This window comes from Anser brachyrhynchus (genome assembly GCF_964034855.1).
Source record: "Anser brachyrhynchus genome assembly, chromosome: 22".
Lineage (NCBI taxonomy): Eukaryota > Metazoa > Chordata > Aves > Anseriformes > Anatidae > Anser > Anser brachyrhynchus.
Genome location: NC_137715.1, coordinates 4,935,509 through 4,958,352, shown reverse-complemented (window position 1 = coordinate 4,958,352; position 22,844 = coordinate 4,935,509). Strand labels below are relative to the sequence as shown.

Sequence of the window (22,844 nt, the reverse complement as noted above, 5' to 3'; positions counted from 1 at the left end):
GTGATAATTGGGATTACTAAATTTGGAGTTCAAGCAATTTACATTTTTGCAGCTTGTCTGTCTGTTTTGACCAAGGGAAATAATTGTGCTTCTTGATATAAGTGTCAGAAACATTGATAGAACTTGCATTGCATTGCATGGGGTTGATCAGATTATACATGGTCCTGAAACAGAACACCGGATCCAAATGACCACCTGGGGAAGTCCTGAACTGGATTTGCACTTCCTGGCTCATATTGCTCTTCACTTATGGGACATCTGGTAGCATCGAGAGCTTAGACCAGGATGATCTTTGATGTGGCTTCTACTGGGAAGACGGAATCCTAATCTTTCAGTCTCATTAATAGAAGTAAAATGAAGTCTTTGCAGGGTCGCTGTTATGGTTGGCACCAAATAAGAAAAATCCATGGGTTGGGATTATGAATGTTACTGAGTTGTTAGCGTTGTATCTTCCACAAAGTATCAGCACTAATCAAATCAAAGTGTGGAGCTGAGTATGTGGAACACTTGCAGGGAAGTTTTTTTTTTCTCCGCTTGTTTTTCCAGGGGTATTCGAGATGACATTGAAGAGGAAGATGACCAAGTGAGTTCTTATGCAGTCTTTCTATCTTCTTTTTTTGTTTTTTATCTTCCCTCCCCAAATACGTAACTACTAGGTACAAATAAAACTCCAGTGTCATGCACAGTACCCGGACAATTCAGCAGGAAGCTCTAGAGGTTACCCTGCTGTCTCCACCCTTCTAGGTGTTTCACCAAAAGAAAAAAAGAAAAGAATATTAGGAGACAATTTCTTTCTTTTTTTACCCTGTTTGAGACGATTTTTTTTGTCAATTTGAATTTCAACTTCCTGTACTACAGGTTTTTCAGTATCTGAGGGTCTCATTAAATTTGAGATTAACTGAAGCAACTAATATGGAACACCACTGAGAGGCTGTTGAAATTTCACTGCAAATAGCCTCCGCAGTTTGTCTGCTAAGGGCAAGAATCTGGCTTTTTGCTCTTAGTTTTCAGAGGAACTCCAGGTCTGACTGAGGATTGTAGGCATCGCCATAATGGAATATTAAGCAAAGAGGAAAGGCTTAATTTCAAAATGTCTCTCTACCAGATTATAATTAAGAATTATCGTGGTACTTGTAGTAAAGCAGAGCATGGAAAGGTTCTCTGGCCTGTAGGGCTTTGCTTCCAGTTTGGGGAGTGTAGCCATGCTAAAGTCTGAGCACAGCTAACTTACGCTTGCAGACAGTTGTTCAGAAAGTATATTGCATGCATATCTAAATGACTGAGCAATAATTGGCCATGTGAATGGAAAAAAAACAGATGGGTATACACATTTCTTTGTAATTGAACCTTGCTTTAAAAATTTTGTCTTAAATCTTTGCTTAAAAATCAATTGAGACTGGTGTTTCTGCATGAGAATGTCGTGATGTGCCAGTGAGACCTAAATGGGATTCTGTGAGATGCATACTTCCTTGTGAGCTGTAAGGATAGCATGTGACAGTGATTTCTAACTTGGGCTTGTGTTGAAAGACTCTTGAAATAGTTTCTTTCCCATTTGCTGTTGACTTTTCATTTCTTGAGTGTAGTTAGAAGTGGAGAAACTATCTTTGGCATAGTTTGTTTAACAAAAAAAGAACAGCATATGCTTAGTAACATTGTGTTCTGTGTTTAAAAACCTGCAGTGTTTGTATTGTGTTTGTGTGGAAATAAGAATAGAATTTTATATTGTTAAAGCATTACAAGTCTTGATGGAAGGATTTCTTAAGCAGATCTGTAAGAGGAAAAGTTTGTGTTCATTGTTTTTTTGTTTTTTTTTTTTAAAAAAAAAAGTATTTGTGGTCTACCTGAACATTGTAGTTTTCTTCTTGTCTTCTTACTGTCCTTTCTCTGGGCATAACTGTTGGTATTTGCTAGAAGAACCAGTTCTAGTGAACATTCTGTTTCTCAATGCTGTGTGTGAAAGCAAACCACCACCTAGCTTTGTACATCATTAAACAAATGTGGCACTATTTTTGCATCCTATTGTATGCAATTTTACTGATATGTTTTGCTGCAGGAAGCTTATTTTCGCTACATGGCTGAAAACCCTACTGCTGGTGTGGTACAAGAAGAGGAAGAGGATAACCTCGAGTATGACAGTGATGGGAACCCAATTGCACCGTCCAAAAAAATCATTGATCCCCTTCCACCTATTGACCATTCAGAGGTAGGAAGCTTATTCTATTCTATTCTTTCTGAGGGACTGTAGAAAGCAGGGGCTAGGAAGTAGATTGAAATATGCTTCCTTCCCTATGAATCAGTGTTGTAATATTTCACTGCTGTGCCACTTGAGTCATACTGAAGATCCTTAAAATTGCTCCCTATTAAGTTAACGTTATCACAGACAGCTAAGAACTAATTTCTAAGAAATTAGATGTACAGAGAGAATCTTGAATCTTGGACTAACTGAGTAATTACCCTTGCAGATTGAATATCCACCTTTTGAGAAAAATTTCTATGATGAGCATGAGGAGATCACCAGTCTCACCCCGCAGCAAGTGGTGGAGTTACGTCATAAACTAAATCTCCGGGTAAGCAGGTCACAGAACTATCTTCGTCGTATTTTTTCTCTCTCATTCTTTCTAACTGCCTTAGTAGTTTTAATGAAGATTTTGACAGGGAATTCCATGTTTTGAATACCAAGCCTCTTGGACACCTTCAATGACTTTGGTTTAAAGGAGGTTGATTTTCCTCAGCAGTTTTTGAAAGTCATCTCTGGGCTTTTCAAATTGGGCACCCCAAATTGCCAGTTGTATAGTTGCAATTGTACTGAAGAACCACAGAGCTAAGAATTGAAACTGGAAATCCTATATGGAAGAATTTTTTTTTTTTGCCATTTGAGACATGTTAGCATGGTGACTTCTTGTGAAGGGAACTATTTGGAGGAGGAAGGAGATAAATTTTACAAGGAAGTAGGTATGATTTTTAGTAGCTTGTGTTGATTGACAACTTATGTAATTTTTTTTATATCTGAAAGACCTAGTTACACAGCACATATGGAGTTTGCACTGAGTTATACTTAGGTCTGTTAAAAAAAAAAAAAGGCAGTTTTCTGAGGTAGAAATAGCTTTGTTCATTTTTTTTTACAGATTTCTTTGGTTTTCTCTTACTGCTTTCCATGAACAAAGATATGTTTTTATTTCTAAGGTCTCCGGTGCTGCTCCTCCAAGACCTGGCAGTAGCTTTGCTCATTTTGGATTTGATGAGCAACTTATGCATCAGATTAGGAAATCCGAGTATACCCAGCCCACTCCTATACAGTGCCAGGTGAGTGTTGTTACTCTCTTACATCTAAATGCAGCTAACAGAATGCATGCAAAGGTCCCTGGTGCGTATGAGGGTGTATACAATTCTAGTTTCCTATATAGAGCTGTCACAGAGAAGAATAGTTTGGATTTTTCTAGGTAAATAGCTTTGTTATTTTTCTTGGGTTTAGCGTTCTTACAGCTGGACAGGATGCATTTATGGCCATGTAAATATATCCTGGGGATGTTGTACTGTGCCCAAACACTGACTTCATATAGAACACTAACATAATACTGCAATTACTTCCAGCCCTTAAACCAAACTATTTCAAATCTGACTTGGCAATAAAACTGTGTATGTATGTATGTATGCTGCTCTGAGTCCCCTGCAGCTGTCTTCCATTTTTATCTGGGTTTTCATTTAATATCTAGGACAGTAACATGCTAAGTTGGGCATAATATGGGTATAGAATCTCCTTATTTTTAGGGCGTTCCAGTTGCACTAAGTGGCAGAGATATGATTGGGATAGCTAAGACTGGAAGTGGAAAAACAGCAGCCTTCATCTGGCCGATGTTGATTCACATCATGGATCAAAAGGAGCTTGAACCAGGGGACGGTCCCATTGCAGTGATTGTATGCCCAACCAGAGAGCTTTGCCAACAGGTAGGTGTCTAGAAAATGTGTGTACCATACAGTGTTCCTACAGAAGGAGGCAAAATTCTGTGCAGAAGTTACCAGAGAACCTCAGTAACCTATTTGAAAAAATTACTCTGCACCTGCCTCCATTGTAAGCTCACAATCCTCACACTAATTTTAGTCTAAGGATCATGACAAACTTTAAATTGTTACTTTTACACAGTTCTCCCATGTTATTCTTAAGTATTGGGAGTACTGTGGATCCATTGCCACAAATTGTACGTATAAAAGAATAGCTTAAATTGCAGTTGAATGCCTAAATAGCTTTCCCAGATAAGTGAATGGAAGTTATGCACAAGTATTGGAGCATTCAGTCCTGAGGATTTCTGAATAATTTAATTAAGCTGATAACTGAAAAGTGGATTTCAGGAGCTGGGCTCCATTGCCAAGGTAAGAGTATCTTCTCAGATCCTTCTAACCTGAACTGAGATGTGTTCTGTTTAAAATTCTCAGATCCATTCTGAATGTAAGCGCTTTGGTAAGGCGTATAATCTGCGCTCCGTAGCTGTGTATGGAGGAGGAAGCATGTGGGAACAAGCCAAAGCCCTCCAGGAGGGGGCAGAGATAGTTGTTTGTACACCGGTAAGTACCTGTCTGCACACAGTAAGTGTTTTGTTGTGTAACTGAAGCTGAGACAAATCTCTCAATATCATTGGTGATGTAGATTTTGTTCTCTGATCACTGAAATCCAGGTTCTTCGCAGGTTATCAGATGTTAAAGACAAATAAACTGGGATTATTCCTGTCTCAAGAGAAATTGAAAGAGATTAGGTATGATCTTCCAACAGAAGACATAGTAGCAAGCAAGACCTGCTTGAATCAGTGTCAGTTGTGTGCAACACCAGCTTCTGATTGCTGAGTCTTAAATTTGTGAGGAAAATTCCCAGAATGTCTTGAACTTGAGTGACATCTTCCTGAATCAGTGTAGAGCCTGTAGCAGTTACATTGAAGGGCTGAGACATCGACTGGGTGTTGATGCGGAGCCAGTGATTTAAATGAGCGCTATTCTCAACTGATTTTTGCTTACTGTAAAACCTAGTTACAAATTTGGGCAAAACTGAGTAAGTAATGGTTGGAGGAAGTTTTATTGTGGGTATTTATTGCGGGTACTGGGCAAAAAAAGCAAAGCGTGAAGATCTCCTGCACCAACAATTTTGGAATTAAATAGTTCACAGTTAAAGTTAAGTCAGGATGAAGAATGGGCAATTTTAGGGTCTCAGCACTGTTTATCCTTCAAAAACTAGTCATAAAATTCATCTTGTCAAGTATACTTCATGAGAGATTTAGGAATCTGTTTCTATGACTTGAATATTAACACTTATTTCCAGACTGAAGCCCTGACGTGTTTTTGTTCTATGTCTCTGGTAAGTGAGGATAAAAAGCAGCTAGGTGATTGAGGGTTGTATATAATTTTTTTTAAATATGCTTTAAAAAAATGGCTTTTTTTTTTCTCCACAGGGTCGTTTGATTGACCATGTGAAAAAGAAAGCTACAAACCTTCAAAGAGTCACTTACCTTGTGTTTGATGAAGCAGACAGAATGTTTGATATGGGTTTTGGTACGTACTGACCAAAGGTCACCGTTTTGGAAAGCGGCAGTGTGTGATTCCCAGCTTAATATGACTGTTTATAGCTCCAGTAGCTTCCTATACTTAATACATTATGGAAGTGTTTTCTATACAAAGCTCATATTTAAAGGTCTATTATCTGTTGGTATAAAGAGATTAGCAAAGCCCTGTTGATGAACGAATTCCCAAAAGCCTGATTTTCATCTTAGAATAACTTTTGGGCAAGTCACTTCTTTGCTTTGATTCTGTGTGTACAAACTAGTGGTGTTAGAAGAACTTTCTGCTTTTTTGGATCAGGTTTAGTCATTCGGATCTATATGACTTTGAATATGTGCCCAGGAATCATGGGACACGGTAAAAATTTGGCAGTGCTATGATACCCCAATGTGAGAGACACTTGTGAGATGTACAGAGTGTGCACAGATTCAGCTAGGATCTTTGCTTAAAGGAACTTTTGATGAAGTTCAAGGAACCTTAAGAAAGTTCCGTAAGGAAATTTGAATGAACTTCCGTTGTGCAGCAAAGAGCACCAGGAAGTCCCAGTAAAATTAAATATCAAGGGAGAGGCACTCATTCCTTCTGTGGTTATTTGTTAAATAAAGCAGTCCAGTTGTGTTTCTGAGTTAGTCCACTACCTAATGAGCATACAGCGTTGATTAGAGCATTTTCTCTCTCTTCCAGAATATCAGGTCAGATCAATTGCAAGCCACGTACGTCCTGACAGACAGAGTAAGTATAAACAAGTTTCAAAATACAGTGCTGGGAGATGAAGGAGGCTGTATGGTGGGCTGCCAGTTAAGAATCTGGAGCAGAGCTTGGATTTCTTGTTCTTGACACAGCTGTGCAGTGAGACTTCCGCAGGACTCCGGTGGCATTATTCTCTGTGGGGGCTGGTGGGAGGGATTGCTTGTGAAGTGTGAGCATTTAACCAGGCTGTTCATCACTCTGTAATCCCTCCACAGACTTTACTCAGAGAAAAAATGATTAGCTGAATTAATATTCATATGCTTTGAGACTCTGTGTTCTAAAGTGGCAGAAACGAAGGCTCACAGCAGTGCCACCAATTATTCATATCCTATTTCAAATACCATGAAACGTATTTCTACTTTGAGATATTCTAATAGTCACTGTGATTGATAATTTTCGTTAGAACCGCAGAAACAGACTGTAGCTTTAGATCCCTGACATACAGTACAGTCGTACAGGTTCACAATATCTGTGCAGTGTTCTCATAATTCTGAAAAAAGATTTTTCATGAAGCTCAAATACTGTTTTTTTCTTTCAGCCCTCTTGTTCAGTGCCACTTTCCGTAAAAAGATTGAGAAATTGGCCCGAGATATTCTGATTGACCCAATTCGAGTTGTGCAGGGAGACATTGGAGAGGTAATTCTGCCTTACTTCTGATACAGTCATAGAAATGAATCATTCTGTTGTCTGAAATTTGTGTTAAACTGCAGTATTCATCACATATATTTAAAAGTAAATATCTTGTGTTTAAAAAAAATAGTTTTGTGATTTTGTTTTTATTTTTGATTTGTTATTATTTTTGATTTTATTTTATTTTATTGAGCTTTCTGCCAGGAAATAATCTTGTAGTGATGGGAGGGTTTCATCTAGGAGTGAAACAACATTTAAGGCAGTGATTGATTGGCTTATTAGGCTGAATCAATAGGTGTATCCTTTTGCTTTGTCTCAAAAATATAAATAGGGCGATTACAGCTTTTGCAATGGAGGATTTGCAACTTAGGCCGTAATGCCTCTCAGCTGGTTTATGTGGGAATGTTGATCTGTACTTGCTTGACAGTAGCAGGTGAACTATCAGCATGCTTTGGTAATAAGTCAATGAAGTGGGCAGATGTACGCTTGCTGTGAAGAAACTTTGCACAGAATATATGCAAACTGTTGAGAAGTTTCACAAACTGCCTTCAGAACATTCTTCTTTCAACCAGTTCCCTGCATTTTTGTTTTTTTTAATCAGGATTGTGAGGTATCCCTTCATAACAAAAAATGAACGGCTACCTGCGGCCTTGCCTTTCTAGGAGACTAGTTCTTCTAAACTTTGCTTAAGGAAAAAAGCAGCTGTCCTTGCTCAGTCAGTTTCTGTTTGTGTCAAAGTCTGCAGTTTGCCTCTCAGATTTATCAGAGAGTAGCTCGCTTAACCCCTGCCTTTTCTGTGTAGTGAAGATAAAGCGGTCAGCAATTAGTCAAGCAGGGGATAACTGAAACCTCATTCAGAGGAGGATGTCAGTCCCCTGCTTCTGTACATTTTATTCTCACACTTAGTTTAAATTCCTGATTTTATTCTGCTGTGTTTGTTTGCAATAGTGCCTTTTGTGTACTGCATTGTGGCTTGTCTTATTTCTCTCCTCAGGCAAATGAAGATGTTACTCAAATTGTGGAGATTTTCCCTTCTGGCCCTAGCAAATGGAACTGGCTGACTCGACGCCTTGTGGAGTTCACATCTTCTGGGAGCGTTCTTCTGTTCGTCACCAAGAAGGCAAATGCAGAAGAGCTGGCTAATAACCTCAAGCAGGAGGATCATAATCTAGGGCTGCTTCATGGTGACATGGACCAGAGTGAGAGGAATAAAGTCATTTCAGAATTTAAGAAAAAAGGGATCCCGATACTGGTAGCTACTGATGTAGCAGGTATGTGGCTTTTTAAGAAAGAGCAGCTCGTACAAGTTGTGGATATCAGCAGAAAGGTTAATGCACTGCAGTGGAAAGCAACAAGGTTGGCTTCTACACCTGCTGGACACAGTTTTCCAGATGTTTTTCAGAAGTAGTGTTAGCAAAGGATTACATTGTTAAAGTCTTATAGTGATATTTGAGTTACAGTGACAGGTATATTATTTAATATACAAAAAGAAAATAAGCTGTTTCTTAAGGATGTAGTTGCTATTCATCAGTCAGCTGACAAATTATGCATGCTTATATGAGGAGGAGATGGATGCACTTGAAGCCTTCTCTAGAAAACCTTTCATACCCAGATGTTTAGCTGAACAAAGCATGGATTTCAATGTATATTTCTCACTGGAAATGAAAGCCATTTGAAGAGAGATCTTCCATCTCCAGTGCTGTGAACTTGGAGATGAGCGATATTGCTGTACCTAAGATAGCAAAGAGTCGTAGCGTATGAAGGGTGTCTTAACAGGGATCTTTTCCTGTGAAAACTCCTTTCCTATGCTGGAGCAGAATGATGTGCTGGTATGAATGGGATTGCTTTGAGTTCCTTCAGGCCAATCACACTCACCACTGTATTGCTCTTTGTTACAGCTCGTGGGTTAGATATTCCTTCCATTAAGACTGTGATCAATTACGATGTGGCTCGGGACATAGACACGCACACCCACAGAATTGGTCGCACTGGCAGAGCAGGCGAGAAGGGAGTTGCCTACACTCTGTTGACTCCCAAAGACAGTAATTTCGCGGGTGATCTGGTCCGAAATCTGGAAGGTGCTAATCAACATGTTTCCAAAGAGCTGCTGGATCTAGCAATGCAGGTACAAAGCAAAACTTTTTGAGTAGAGGAAGGTTACTTCCATGAGTAGCACAGTGAGCAAATAAGGAGTTCAGAGTCTTGTGTCTGGCTCCATCATATATTCTCAGTGACCTTTTGGGAACCTGTATTGTTTTTAAGTAGGCTTTCTAGTGTTTTTTTTGTTATGGCCTTTGAAAGAATGCAGAAGACATGATGATTTTGGACTGTAACATGTAATCTATTCAGGGGTAAAACATTGCCTAGGAAATTAGGAACTATAACCTGTCTGATGTCAGCAGAGCACTCCAACTCTGGTATCTCCTTACCATCAGATTTTCGATACGCATTAATAGCAGGTACCTAGAAGATGCAGCTTAGCTGTAAGCTGAACTAGAGGCTGATTACAGGAACTTTCACTTTGTGAACTGGTTGTGGCTTGATCGTTTTACCTGCTTGGCAGTGCTGTCTGGCAGGCTTACTATATATAGGTCTGATGGATTGCTCAAACAATTGTGTTTATGCCGCTGTACTTGTCAGCTCGTTAGGTTCTTGTCTTTTGCTGCCCTTGTAGCTGCAAAGGAGCAAAGGCTTTTTGGTAATTTCCAATTTCAGGTATGGATTAGCATGCTTGTGACTTCACCCAGCAGCTTAGACACTAGCTGTTAGAAGTAAATAGTTTTTCTGGTGTACAGAGGCAGCATTTTCACAAGTGACAGAGTTTGTGAGGCACAGCTCCAAGGCTGTGTATGAGAGGAGAGAACAGAAGCTGAATGGCTTGGCTTACTGGCTTCTTCAGGTTTGAACAAACTACAGGATATAAGGAGCGGTGCAGCTAACCATTGTCTAAAAACCTAGTAACAGGAGGTCTGGTTGGACTGCCCTTTCCTAGCCACTGCTCGTTGCAGTAAGTTTTGCTGACAGAACTTCATTTCTTCTTAGCCAGGCAATGGACTAAATCAATAAAACCCAAACATGAGCAAATTCAGAGCTCTCAAGCGAATGGCATTAGAGATTGCACTTATTCCTGGGTTTATTAGAATACAACCCCCCAAAACTTTAGTATGTATGAGAGCTCAGGACATAAAATCAGTTATCATAAGGAGCATTTGTAGGAAAAGCTTCAGACCCACATGACAGGACTGTCTCCAAGTTAATTATAAAGCAGCGTAGTCTGATGTGTCCCGTCCCCTTGCAACGGCTGTGTTGTGGATTGGGAGACTGTTTTTGTTTTGTTTTGTTTTTGAAATGAGCAAAATCCTTCTTTTCTGAGTCTCATTACCAGTGTTTACCAGTCTTCTCATTCCCTGTGTTGAAAAGCATTTGGTTTTCTTTTGTACAGAACCCATGGTTCCGGAAATCCCGTTTTAAAGGAGGAAAAGGCAAGAAGCTGAACATTGGTGGTGGTGGCTTAGGATATCGTGAGCGTCCTGGTCTGGGATCAGAAAGTTCTGTAAGTAGAGATGCTGAAGAAGTTCTTTACAGGTTCTTGGAACTTTTAAACTCAGGATTGACCAGCTTGTGGCTTGCTTTTTTTTTTTTTTTTTTTGTGAGCTATCTGATTTCACCTTGGTTTTATTATCTGGTTGCACCTCGGTTTTGCTTGTACTGTAGGGAGCTGGGAAATGTGGTTATACTGCTGAATAGTGAGTTGCTTAGAGCTCCTGCGCCTTTACCTTTCTGTCATCCTCAAGATCATGAGCCAAACTGTGCTACTGTTCGGTGCTCCCAGAGGTTTGTGGTCCTTAGTGGGCATTTTCCCTGAGTGCAGAGTGAAGATAGGTTTGGAGAAGTGTCTGAGTTGGATAAATCTCTCCAGTTGTCCTTTGTCTTTCTGCTTAGGACCGTGGAAACAACAACAGCGTGATGAGCAACTATGAAGCGTATAAGCCATCCTCTGGGGCAATGGGCGACAGACTTACAGCAATGAAAGCAGCTTTTCAGGTTGGTTCAGTCCCCTGTATCCCAAGTTCCAACTCAGGCACTTGTATCCCAAGTTCTACCTCAAGAGAAAAGGAAATAACGTGGAAAAATTTTACTACTGATGGTTCAAAATGTTTTTTATTTCCTCCCTCAAGAGTGCAGAAACCCTGCTGACTTCAGGGAAGTTAAGTTTGGTAGTTGCAGCCATGTCTCATCCAACTGGAGCACTCAGTGTTGCAGTCCAAAGTGGAGGAATAGCATGCAGGCTGGACTGAACATAGCTGCACAACATGAATGTGCCAAACTTATTTTGTTTTCTGCTGCCTATTTGCTCTTTTTCCCGTTTGGATTCTGCTCCTAGGCTTGATCCTACTTAAGTTGCTTAGCAGCAATAGTGTAATTGCAGACAAAAGAAGCAGGGAACAGAGACACCCTTTCTTTTGAGTGTGAAAATAAACCCCACAGTATAGGAGTTTCGTTGTTTCTGTGGTCTGGTAGCAGATGTCCGTTACTAATTCTGTGTTCATAAGCACGGCAGGAATGTGATCGCTCCAAGACTGACTTTTTATAGGAACCCTTTTTACTAGGGGTTCCCCAGAGTTCAAGACAGGCTTGTGTATGCATGATGACTGTGTGTTTTGTGGTGCAGTGTAGAGGCAAACGTGCTCTCTTTTTTTTTTTTCTTTCCATCTCTCCTGGCAGTCTCAGTATAAGAGCCACTTTGTTGCTGCAAGCTTAAATAACCAAAAGACTGGAAGCTCTGCTGCGGGTGCTAGTGGCTGGACTAGTGCTGGGAGCTTGAACTCAGTACCAACAAGTTCAGCGCAGCAAAATTCTGCAAATCCTGACAGCCCGATTGCAGCTGCCGCAGCAGCAAAGGGTGTTCCAGGTTTCACCAGCACCGGGAATCTGAGCAGCGTTCCCACCTTCCCAAGCGTCGGAGTACAGGGCTACAACAACACCACGACTGCCAGCACTAATAACCGAGAAGGCGTCGGCAGCACCAGCACCGGCGTCGCTCCTGGTGGTGGTGGCGGCGGCGGTGGCATCGTCAGAGAACGATACAACGACAACAGGAACAGTCGGCACAATGAGGTCCCGCGCCGGGGAGAGGGCGGTGGCGGTCGCTACAACGACGTGCAGCGCCACGGGGAAGGAGGTGGCCGCCACAGTGACGCTTACCGGCACGGAGAGGGCCGGCACAGCGACAACCATCGCCACGGTGAAAGCCGGCATTTCACTGACGTGAGCAGTGGCAATCGCAATAATGGTGAGAGCAGGAATATCAGCGAGGGTAGGAACAACGAGAACAGGAATGGCGAGAACAGGAAGGATGCCAACAGCCGGGACAACAAGACAGATGGTTTTGCTGTCCCAGAGCCCCCAAAACGTAAGAAGAGTCGATGGGACAGTTAAAGGCTGGTACTTCACAGCCTGGTGGAATCTGTGCAGGTAGTGTTGTCTTTTTCCAGAGGATTTCTTGGGTTTTTTGGTAACTGGTTGTTGAGCAGCTGGGGGAGGAGAAGGAAACCATGTGAACTCCCCGTGGAAGTCTGCACCGGTACATCTGCGGACAGATTCAATCTAATGATGTGTACATGCAATGCTTAGTCAAAGAGAAATCATTTTGATAAAGCTCCCTGGGTTCTGCTTTTAAACATTCAGTGCTCAAGTGACTCTGCTGGATTTAAACAGATCTTCTTGACAAGAAAGAAGCTGTTTCATGTCCTTGGAACATTAAGAAACTGTTGAAGGTAGTCTTTTCTTAACCAGCATTCACACTTACAAAAAAAAAAAAAAAACACAACAAAAAGTTCATCTGGAGATGCTCAGGACCCACCTGTTTAACTTTAACCTTTCAGCAATTTGTTCGGTATGGTGAGTTCTTCTCCAGTCTCTTCTTTTCCCATATTCTTCTATCCCCAAATAATTTGGCCTCCAGATTGGCCCGTCTGTCTCTCCCCATCAATTAAGAATGTATTAATTTACATTGCTGAAGGGGGGACGGAGCAAGTTGATTTTTCTTTAATTTCTTACGAAGCTGTTCAAGGGATCCTTCTCCAGCCCAGTTAACCACGACGTCACACATAGTGAAGGATGAACTCCCTGGTTTTTTTTTTGTGGTCAGTACACCAATCCTATTGCCCCAGGTATTTTTCTTTTCTTGTAAAAAAAAAAAAAAAAACAACAACACAAAACTCTTCTTTCTTAATAACCTTCATTTTGGTGGAAGCCTGCATAGCAAACGTGTCTCTCTGCTGTGCCTATGCACCCTCTGTTGTGAGAGGGCTGATTGCTTTCTTCAAAGTAAAAACAAAAAAGGGAAACAAAATGTAGATACGCCACAGCAATCAAAGGCTGGCACCTCCCCCTCACGAAGTGAAGCTAAATGAAGAGGCTTCATTCAGAAATTCAGGGACCTGCTGCTCAGAAGCGTTTAGGGAGAACCTGAAAAGGAATTGAAGGAGTGGAACAGCTCAAATACCGCCCCATATTGGACACATGTAGTTAAAACTGTAAAATCTTGCTTGACTGTTTTTAACTCATTGTGTGTATTACCTGTTTTTTAACTTTTTTTTTTTTTTGCACCGTAAAGGTAAGGAAGAACTCTTTTGTTGAAACATGTCAGCACCCACCTCTGTCTTGTTTCTACTGAGAGAAGTATCAGAAACTGTCAGTTTTTTGTGACATTGTGATGTTTTCTTTATCAGCTGTGCATTTACTTTCTGCTTGCTCTAGTAAATGTTTTATTACTGGGACAAAATATCTAGCACGTGCTTTTTGTTCTCCACTTCTTCCTTTGGCTGTTCTGGCATGTGGATAGCGATTTGTCTGGCTGGAGATCTGACTGCATCCCTTTCTTTGAACAGAAGTTTTGGATTGTAGTTTAGAAAATAATTCCTGTGGTTTTTCTCAGCATCGTTCACAGTTTTGAAAACCGTATTTTAGCTTCAGAGCCTACCGGGGAATAGATTTCTCTCCATTTTACAAGCGTGGAAGTGTGCAGTCCAGGACACATCGCTTCTCCCAGCCTTTCATGGAGTCATTGTAGAGCTGGAAGGGGAACTCGGGCACAGTCCTGTCATCTGACTTGCACATGTCCTGGTTTCGGTGAAGACAGCAATTTGATTATTTGGGCCCCCTCGCTATCTAGCTCTAATAGAGGCTTTAGAATGGTTTCCACTTGAATTACCTAATCGCAGTCCAGGCAGAAACCTCTTTGCACTGGTTTGAGCTCTGCAAAACTGAAGACTTCAGCATATTTAGTATTAAGATGAGGATGATGCCTTGTTCTAGGGCAGATGCGGCAGGGGGTTAGGAGCCACTGCTGGGTTCCTTTTTCCTTATCACACGTAGTGTTTATCACTCAGCATAATTAAAGGTTTGAGTTTTGAAACCAAAAAATAGCTTGGTGGTCTGAAGGTGCCCTCTGCTCCCTCCCTGTCTTGGTCTCAGGTCGCTGCCACGGGGAACTGGCCTGTATGTGGCATACGCGTGGGTTTCTCCCCTTCTTTTTAATGCGTCCCTCTGCTGTTCTGATAGGATTATTGAAATTCCTCACCCCTCTCTCAGCTACCAGGAGCCTCTGGAGAATTGAGAGAGTAAATATTGATCGGTGACAGAGCGCTATAAATGTCAGTTCGCAGGTCCCCGTTAGGTACATACGGGGGCTGATTCCTTTTCCACAGAACAAGGTAGCAGTGTGAGCTGCATGCCAACTACCCTGAAAGAGAACCTCTCTCTCCTTGCAGGGGGCTGGCTGTGCTTTCTTCTGAACAGACGGGAGCACAACTCAGCTGAGCAAATCAATTGCAGGAAGCTCAGGTTTGGGAAGTACAGCCCTGCTCCTGCCTCTGCTCGAGCATCGGTCGCCCCCTCTGCCTCTCGTCCCCCAGAATGGGGCACTTGCTTTCTTGGCTGGGGGTGATGCAGGTGTGCCAGCTTCTTCTAGAGCAGGAAACCTCGTCCCTGCCCTGACACAGGCCTCCTGGCCCTCTGGCTGGTGGTTCCTCTAGTGATTTCTAATCCTCGTGGCTCAGTTTGCACCTTAGACTTTCGCCGGAAAGCTCCGCAAATGCACAGAATTATTTACGTGTTCTCTGTCAGTAGCTTTATTATGAAATTACTGCCTTGGAATGTGTCTCAAGTAGGAAAAAACCACCGACGTGCCATGTAACTTCAACTGGTGTATGAACCCCCTCTCCCAACAACATTGTACTCATCACCCCCCGCCCCGCTCCCTCACCATCCGAGAGAATTGTCTGTGCAGGGCATCGCAATATCCTCGGGAATGCCTTTTCCCGGCTGGGTGCTGAGGTTTTCCAGGCACTGTGTGTGTCACAGAGGGGGCAGGAGGGGAGCTGGGAGGCGCCACCGCACCCCAACAGCGAGCAGCGAGGGTAGATCTGGCTGTGTGAGAACCTGGCTGGGTTTCCAGCCCTTCGCCCCCTCTGCTTCCTCCTGTAACCATTTGCTGAGACCGTAAAGAAGTTTGAGGGTGGAAGCAAGCCTTGCAGACTGTCTCTTTATTAACTAGCTTGCAAAAAGACCCCAGGGCCAAGGCTCTGGCATGCTGTGGTCTCTGCATTTCCACGCCATCATGCCGGAAAGCGTGGGGGAGCGAGGCATTTTGCTGCGCCCTTCCCAGGCTGTAATGCACGGTCTGCCTCCCTCAGCCCATCGTGTCCCGGTGACTCCGTGCCCCCTGTTTGTGGCTGAGCGGTGCCTGTAGGCGTTCACAGCACCGCTGAGCTACGCGAGGATGCAGGTGAGGGCGGGGTGAGCCGCAGAGCAGCTCTGCGGGCACTGCTCACTGCCAGCCCCGGGCTGCACACCGCAGGAATTAGTGCCGAGGAGGGGAGGCAGACTTCAGGGCTGCGGTGTCGTTGGCACGGCTTTGTACACGCTGGAGCTGAAGTAGCCTTCCAGGCTGTCAGAGTCTGTCAGATTGGGCCTGGAGGACTGTGTCCTGGTGATGATTCACGGCTTTGCATGCACAGACATCACTTACACCACTCATCTGCGCGTGGAAGGAAAGGAGGTTTTGAACCAGCCCGTTTTTAGGCCGGGTAGGTACAAGAAGGAACAGGAGCACGTGGTCCCTTTGCGTGCTGGCTGGGAGGCAGAGGGATTTGTGTTGATTCAGCTGCTGACCCCTGCCCCAGCTCTCCACGCAAGCACAAAAGGAGCCCAGAGCGCGAGGATCAGTCCGGCTGGGACATGCACCGTTAACTTCACAGCATCGTCTCCAGCTCTTTGTTCAGGCTGGGGTGACTCCGATCCACATCTAAGTCCCCGGTGGTTTCCCCGCAGGCTTTCTGGCTCATCTCCTGGGTCGGACAGGGCAAAAAGTCCGAGGCAAAGGAGCCGGGGATGTAGCCTGGCAGGCTGGCACGGGCGGGGAGCAGCAGCCCACGCTGCTGCGTGCTCCCCGCCGCTCGCCCCGCGAGGCTCATGCTGAAGCTGGTGGTGGCGTGGGAGGCCAGCCCGCCGTAGTAGCAGCTCCCCGCCGCGCTGGTGGCGCGTGCCTTCTGCTTGAAGTCCAGTGCCAGGCTTCTCCGAAAATGGGCCTTTTTAATCTCTGCCTGCACCTAAGGGAGGGATCAGAGACAGCTGCTGGTGCTCAGAGCCAGCAAAACGGGCAGCCCTTCCCTTCCCTTCCCTTCCCTTCCCTTCCCTTCCCTTCCCTTCCCTTCCCTTCCCTTCCCTTCCCTTCCCTTCCCTTCCCTTCCCTTCCCTTCCCTTCCCTTCCCTTCCCTTCCCTTCCCTTCCCTTCCCTTCCCTTCCCTTCCCTTCCCTTCCCTTCCCTTCCCTTCCCTTCCCTTCCCTTCCCTTCCCTTCCCTTCCCTTCCCTTCCCTTCCCTTCCCTTCCCTTCCCTTCCCTAGGTTTTCACTCCTAGAGATTTTTCCCTTCCAAAGCCTACAGAGAGTGATGAATCAGTTTTCCCTCCAGTTATCCCGAGCCGGGGGCTGCGGGTTAAAGTCCCTGACCCTAAAGGGGCTTGACCCAGAGCTCAGTTGCTCGCGCTTCTCACTTACCTCCCCGTTGCAAAAGCAGTAGATGAAAGCCACAAAGAAACCCTGCCAAAAGAGACGGATGTGGGGTTTGAGTCCCGAGCCGGGATGCCGTGTGCGTGCCCGGGTGGACATCGCTCGGTGCTGGGAGGGCAGCCCCACAGCAACGTACCTGAGAGGAGTTAAAGAGCATCTCGTAATGCATCTGGATCTGCCACAGCACCCCGGAGACTTCGGTGTAGGGCATGGCCATGAACACCACGTAGTGGACTCCGAAAAGCGGCATCAGCACCAGCGTGGACTTGAGCAGCTTCCTGAGAGGAGAAACACTCGGGGCGGTGAGCTGGGACCTGCCAGCCAGCCCGGAGCTGCCGGTGTTGGGGAGCGTCCCAGCGAAGGGCTGGTGCTGGAGCTTCTGCTGCTGCCCTGGTTTGTGCAGGCTATCGCACATCACCCGGCTCGGGGAAGGGACCAGGCAAGGTTTGAACCCCGAGCCTCCTGTTTCAAGCAAACCGAGCTGCCAAAAGTGTCGGCTGCCACCCTCCCTCGCTCCTGCAGCTACTCCAACGTCTCTGCTCTTCGTTCCCAGCCCTCTGGGGAACCGTCCCACCTAAACGAGCCAGCCCAGGGCTGGGACATGGCCTTGCTGCTGCCAGCACTTGCCTGTACTGCTGCCGGGGGTCCAGCTTCCCCGTGTTCGTCTCCCAGAGCTTGGAGGCCAGCACCCGGACGATGTTGAGGAAGAGGAAGAAGTTCACCTGCCAACAGACGCCCACCGTGGGTTTGTTGCCTGCAGTGACCCGGCCCAGCAACCACAAGCAATCAGCCCTGGGTTGCTCCCAGTCCCCTTTCCCTGCAAAGGGTTGGGAAATGGAGCCACGGGGTTCTTACCACGATGGCAGCCAAGATGGGGACCTGATAAATCCACTTCATGTTCCCCGCGCTGAGGTCCCAGCACCTGAAGAGACCGGTGAAGAACCTTTGGAGACGCCTGCAGTCACTGGTGAGAACTGCTGGCTGATGGCCCCTGTCCCCCCCAGCCACCGCCCCCATCTCCGGTCCTCCCACCCTTCACCTCTTTGCCATCTCCGAGCGAGCCTGGCTGGGAGAAATCTGGAGTTTGGGTAAATCCTGACCCAGCAGCAGCCCTGTTACAAGCGCCTCCAAACATCTTTCTGTGGCAAATCAGGTTTTAATTAACCTGAATCCTGCTGAGAGCTCCTTGTCTAAACCTCCTGCTCTAAGTCCTCCTCTTGGTGGACGAGTGGTCTTCCTCTTTTTAAAATCTTAACTTTAGAACATACCCTTGGTGTTCATCTTGGCACCATTTATCAACCAATTTATGATGTAAAGCTGCATCCAGCTTCCTTCCACATGCAGAACAAAGATATTACTGGTCTAGATTACCGACGGTTTTATAAACAAGCCTTGTATACTGGTTGATTCCTCTTGTTCTTTTTGGAATTTTTTCATTTCCAGAAGCTCTGGTGCCCACAGATTTCTTGCTAGCATTTGCAACCAAGCTTTCCCTCCCCAAGGGCCTGCTGGTGAAGCTACGTACTGCGTATCCGCCAGGGAGGCCCTGACGCTGGCCCAGACAGACACAAAGACAGCAGGGAGACCTGGAGGGACACAAACCGGGGTGAGGAGCACAGCTGAGACACCACGTTTGCAGCCTGAATCGGTTCCTGGCGGCTGCTCTGCATCCCATTGCCCTTCTCTTGGCAATCGGTGCTGCTCAGCGCCCCAGCTCCTCGCGGGGTGGGGTTGGGGCCCAAGCTTACCCCAGCCGATGATGATGAGGACCCACAGGTAGCTCTTGTTGGAGAGGAAGGCCATGAAGATCAGGCTGTGCAGGTAGAGACCTTCCACCAGGATCCAGTAGTGGTTGGTGGCCAGAAAATAGAGGAAGAGCGTCACCACCACCTTGCAGCCGACCTGCAGGCAGAGAGGTGCCCACGTCAGACCCTCCCCTGAAAGCTGCAGGCCACCAGAGCTGCATCTCCTCGGGGTTTTTCCCTCCCCTCCCCGGTGGCATCACCCCGAGTGTCACAGCCCTACATCTCCTTGCACCAGGGCTCCTAAATCCCCATTTCCCCCGCTCCTGCCCCCGGTCTCCGTGCACCACTTGCCAGGTGGCTCCGTTGGCCCGGCGAGGAGCCCATTTCTGCCTTGAAGTCGTCCTCCCGCAGCTTCTCCGTCTCGCTGGCCGAGTAGAGCACCATGTCCTTCACGAAGATGCTCACCGCCCGGCAGATGAAGGAGGTGAAGAGGTGGACGTGGATGTAGTTGCGTGTGCAGTGCAGGCGCCTACGGAGAAGGAGGCGACGTGAGCCCAGCCCTGGCTGCCCAAAAAGCTCAGCGCGTGTGGGCTACCAGGCAAGGGGGGGGCCTGGAGAAGGTCAGCCCCAAGGTGCCAGCCCCCCGTGGGCACAAAAGGCAGCTCGGGGGACGAGTGGGGTTTCATCCCCCTTCAGGAGCGGGGAGCTGGTTGTACCGGTCACCAGTACGTGTCTGGGGGCTCCGGGAAATGCTCTGAGGTTTGTGCTGGGGTTGGGGTGGTGCCAGTGCCCCACGGGGCTGCTCCCCCCAGGTGCTGCGTGCAGGAGATGGGGACGTGGTTGTTCCCCCCACGGGGATGGGATTCAGCTCCTCCTTACTTGAAGTAGGAGAGGATGCAGACGGCGACGATGAGGGAGGCCAGGGAGATGGAGTAGCCGATGGTGTACATCAGGTGCAGGCGCTCAAACACCTCCTGGAAGAAAAGGGCTCTGCTCCACACCTCCCCCACGGCCCAGGACCCTTTCTGCCTCCAGGCCGAGAGCACGGGAGGAGCAGAGCTTGTTCTGGGGAGCCCCCAGTCCCAGCCATTCCCCTGGCCCCCAGCCCAGTCCCTTTCCCAGCGCCTCCGACGAGCACGGTCACCTTCTCGCGGCTCCGGCTCTCGGAGGAGAAGAGCACAGCGCATTCGGTGTAATTGGCCCAGGTCTTGTTGAGGCTGAGAGCCATCTCCCACGTCCCGTAGGCGCTGCAGTACCTGTAGGCATGACCTGGGAACGCGGTGGGTGCTGTGACAGCAGCAGAACCCACAGGAAACCCATCTGCACCCCCGCTTGGTGCAGGCGGCTCCCCGAGGTGAGCTCACGCCCTGTCCGGATGCGAGCGCTCACCTTTGTGGTTGAAGTCGTAGATGTAGTCGGGGCAGGGCACGGCCACCTCCTGGCTGGGGGAGCCCTCCGGCCAGCAGATAATCCCGTCCCACTCTGGAAGGCAGCTGGTATCTGGCCAGGGAGCAAAGGCGCATCGCACCCCGTGTCCAAACAGCGCCTCGTCCTGCCTCTGACCCCCCTGGGCCCCGAACCAAGGCGAGGAAGTGCGCTGCCATGCCGTCACCCCTCGTCTGCAGAGCAGGGGGACCCATCCCCATCCCCATCCCCGAGCTCTTGTCTGTGCTGCACATGGGGCTGCCCAGTGCAGCCAGTGCTGGCTCATCAGTGTAAGGGTTTGATTAGCCCCTAATTACACCCAGGAGCTGCACAAATCCATCCCGGGACCCTGTGGTCCCCAGGAGCTGCAGGTCCCCTTGGCCCCGTCCTGCTGCCATCGGAGGGGACAGCGTTCTCCGTGACATAGCCAGGTCCCCAGGCTTGCCCCCCCATGCGCAGGGTCAGGATGCTACCTTTGATCTTCTCCAGCTGGGCTTTTATGTCCCTCTGACATTTCTCCTTGGCTTCCACCAGGAGGTAAATCTGCTCTTCTTTCGTGAGCACGTCGTCGGGGTCCACCTGCCCAGACAAAACCGGGGTGAGGACCCCCCCCCATCACAGGGGGGCTTTGGCCAGCGGTGCCTAATGGCAACTTGGCTCAGTTCTGCTCCGAGCACCCTTTGCACCCTCCTGCGCGAAGCAGGAGCATCCTCGGGTGGGAAACGAGCCAAAGCCGGAGCAAGAGACAAGCAGGGAGGCCCGGAGCGCGTCTGGAGGAGGTGGGCAGAGACAACGGGGCAGCCAGGCTGGAAACGAAGGTGCCGCAGCCTCGCGGCACTGTGCTGTCCCCGGTGAGCTGCGTGTGGGTGGCTGGGGGTAGAGTTAAGTGATGTGGGAAGAGCAGAGCCATAAGGGGAGCGATTCGGAGAGGGGATGGGCAAACCAGCAGCTTTGGAAAGGAAAAGGAGCCGGGATGCTGGGCGCGGGCAGAATGGGGCTGGGGAGGCACGGAGGGGGTGCATCAGCAAGGGGGGGCGCTTTGGGGAGAGGCGCTGCCGTGGGTGCCCCCAGCTCTGCCCTTGCTGCCAGCCCCGCAGCCTCGCCGGCGCTAACGGGAACTCGCCTGGGTCCCTCCGGTCCCTTGCGAGCCCTGCCCTGGGCATGTGCAAGAAATGAAAAAAAATAAATAAAATAAAAAAATCCCATCACGGTGTCCCCGAGGCTGCTGAAAAGCTTTTAGGGGGCGTGCAGATGCAGGAGGTGCGGGCTGCCCGGGGGCGATCGGCGATACCTGAAGGCAGCAGGGCGGCGGGCCTGGAGGAGCCCGGGGCCACGCGGACTTACCAGAGCCCAGGCAGAGCTCAGGAGGCAGCAGCAGAGCAGGGCCACTACAACGCCTCCCCCGGAGCCCGATGCCACCATGGTCCCGCCGGGGTCCTCAGGGACGGAGGGGTGGAGAGAGCAAAGCCTTCGCCTGGGCGCAGCCGTCCGGGCACTACGAATCTCCGCCAGCCCACGGGCTACAAAGAGATCTGGAGCGGTCGGCGAGGCCGAGCATCTTCTGCGAGCGCCTTCCCGGTCGCGGTCCCCATCGAGGCGAGGTGGCAGCAGGGGCACAGCGTGTCCCTGGGGGCTCGGGGCGAGCCCCGGTCCCGGCAGCACTACGGGATGCTCGCAGGCTTGCCACGCGTGGGGGGTCTCCCCCCACCTCGCTTGCTCCTGTTCCTTCTCCGCGTCTCCCCTGCTTTAAGCAGCTCCCGGAGCGTGAGCAAACAATTCCCGTCGGGATGGGGACGGCCGAGCTTTATTGGCTTAGCCCTAGGTGCTAAAATCCTCCTCAGTCGAGGCAGATTCCTCCTTTCAGAACTCCCCTCGCTGCCCGGTGGCTCATTTTTCAGCTGTCACGGCATCCCCCTGCCGCCCCCAGCAGCAGACTGGTCCCGAGGAGCCGACAGACTGGGAAAATCCCAGTAAGTGTGCCTGGAGGTGGGGAGGCAGAGGGTGCCACGCGTGAGCATCCTCACTGCTTCGCTGCTGGTGCTGGAGCTGGGATGTCTTTGAGGCAGACGCCAGTTTAACCCTTTTCCTTCTCCCGGTGTTGGGGCGTACGCTGGGGAGGTGCATCGGGGTCGGGACACGCACCCGTGGTGCTTGTGCAGGACCTCGCTGCGTGGCCGTGCCCAGGGGGGCTGTGGGGTGGAGGAGCTGCAGCTCCCTCATCGCCTGTATCCCCATGGGGAGGCCCTAGGGCTGGCCCCTGCGTTTTGGGATCGTGCATGCACCCGGCTTGTTCCCACCACCCCACTGGTTTGGACACCTCGTGTCCCCCCAGCATCCCCCCGGGGAAATGGGGGCACAAAGCGGGGAGTTCTCCCTCCCTGGGCATAGAGTCATAGAATATCCAGAATATTGGAAGGGACCCACAAGGATCATCAAGTCCAGCTCCTGAGCAGGTTGTCCTCAGTGGGATGAGGCTGAAATTCAAAACCCTGGCGCAAAACCCCGGGAATTTCAAGATCCCAGACCAGTGCTTCACCCATGCAATCCATGGCTGGGTGCAGCTATCGCTGCCTCCGTAAATGGCAAAATCCCGCACGGGGCAGAGCCCCCTGGGGCCTCCCTCTAGGGTTTTCCGGGCGGGGGGGGGCTCGCTCTGGTCCTAACCAGGAGCCTCCCCGC

General features: G+C 48.3%; 2 protein-coding genes across 9 annotated transcripts in view; one reads left to right on the top strand and one right to left on the bottom strand.

Moving 5' to 3' along the window:
• DDX42 (DEAD-box helicase 42) overlaps window positions 1–13,142 on the top strand; it is a 16,840-nt gene extending 3,698 nt beyond the window's left edge. For 3 of the 5 annotated variants that reach the window (XM_080564735.1, XM_080564734.1, XM_080564736.1), the window contains exons 5-18: window positions 547–583; window positions 2,054–2,203; window positions 2,463–2,567; window positions 3,184–3,303; window positions 3,769–3,945; window positions 4,432–4,560; window positions 5,436–5,535; window positions 6,226–6,273; window positions 6,830–6,927; window positions 7,916–8,192; window positions 8,820–9,046; window positions 10,364–10,474; window positions 10,864–10,965; window positions 11,647–13,142. In XM_080564735.1, the coding sequence (XP_080420861.1) occupies window positions 547–583; window positions 2,054–2,203; window positions 2,463–2,567; window positions 3,184–3,303; window positions 3,769–3,945; window positions 4,432–4,560; window positions 5,436–5,535; window positions 6,226–6,273; window positions 6,830–6,927; window positions 7,916–8,192; window positions 8,820–9,046; window positions 10,364–10,474; window positions 10,864–10,965; window positions 11,647–12,360 (2,395 nt within the window). In that variant the 3' untranslated portion in view covers window positions 12,361–13,142. Of the gene's footprint in view, window positions 1–173; window positions 584–2,053; window positions 2,204–2,462; window positions 2,568–3,183; window positions 3,304–3,768; window positions 3,946–4,431; window positions 4,561–5,435; window positions 5,536–6,225; window positions 6,274–6,829; window positions 6,928–7,915; window positions 8,193–8,819; window positions 9,047–10,363; window positions 10,475–10,863; window positions 10,966–11,646 lie in introns of all 5 variants that reach the window. The other 2 variants (XM_080564737.1, XM_080564738.1) reach the window with 2 other exon arrangements.
• On the bottom strand, window positions 13,045–22,844 carry LOC308181430 (parathyroid hormone/parathyroid hormone-related peptide receptor-like). Of its 4 annotated transcripts, XM_080564742.1 has the most exons (13): window positions 21,510–22,844; window positions 20,639–20,744; window positions 20,130–20,240; window positions 19,885–20,009; window positions 19,620–19,714; window positions 19,092–19,269; window positions 18,744–18,897; window positions 18,521–18,581; window positions 17,851–17,917; window positions 17,619–17,717; window positions 17,132–17,269; window positions 16,984–17,025; window positions 13,045–16,535 (listed from the first exon to the last, which is right to left on the bottom strand). In XM_080564742.1, exons 1-13 carry the CDS (start codon window positions 21,585–21,587, stop codon window positions 16,179–16,181), a joined length of 1,611 nt encoding a protein of 536 aa, XP_080420868.1. In that variant the 5' UTR covers window positions 21,588–22,844; the 3' UTR covers window positions 13,045–16,178. The 4 variants fall into 4 exon arrangements, with proteins under 4 accessions (XP_080420868.1, XP_080420866.1, XP_080420867.1 ...); XM_080564740.1 differs by having other exon boundaries at window positions 18,521–18,897; XM_080564741.1 differs by lacking the exons at window positions 20,639–20,744; window positions 21,510–22,844 and having other exon boundaries at window positions 20,130–20,628.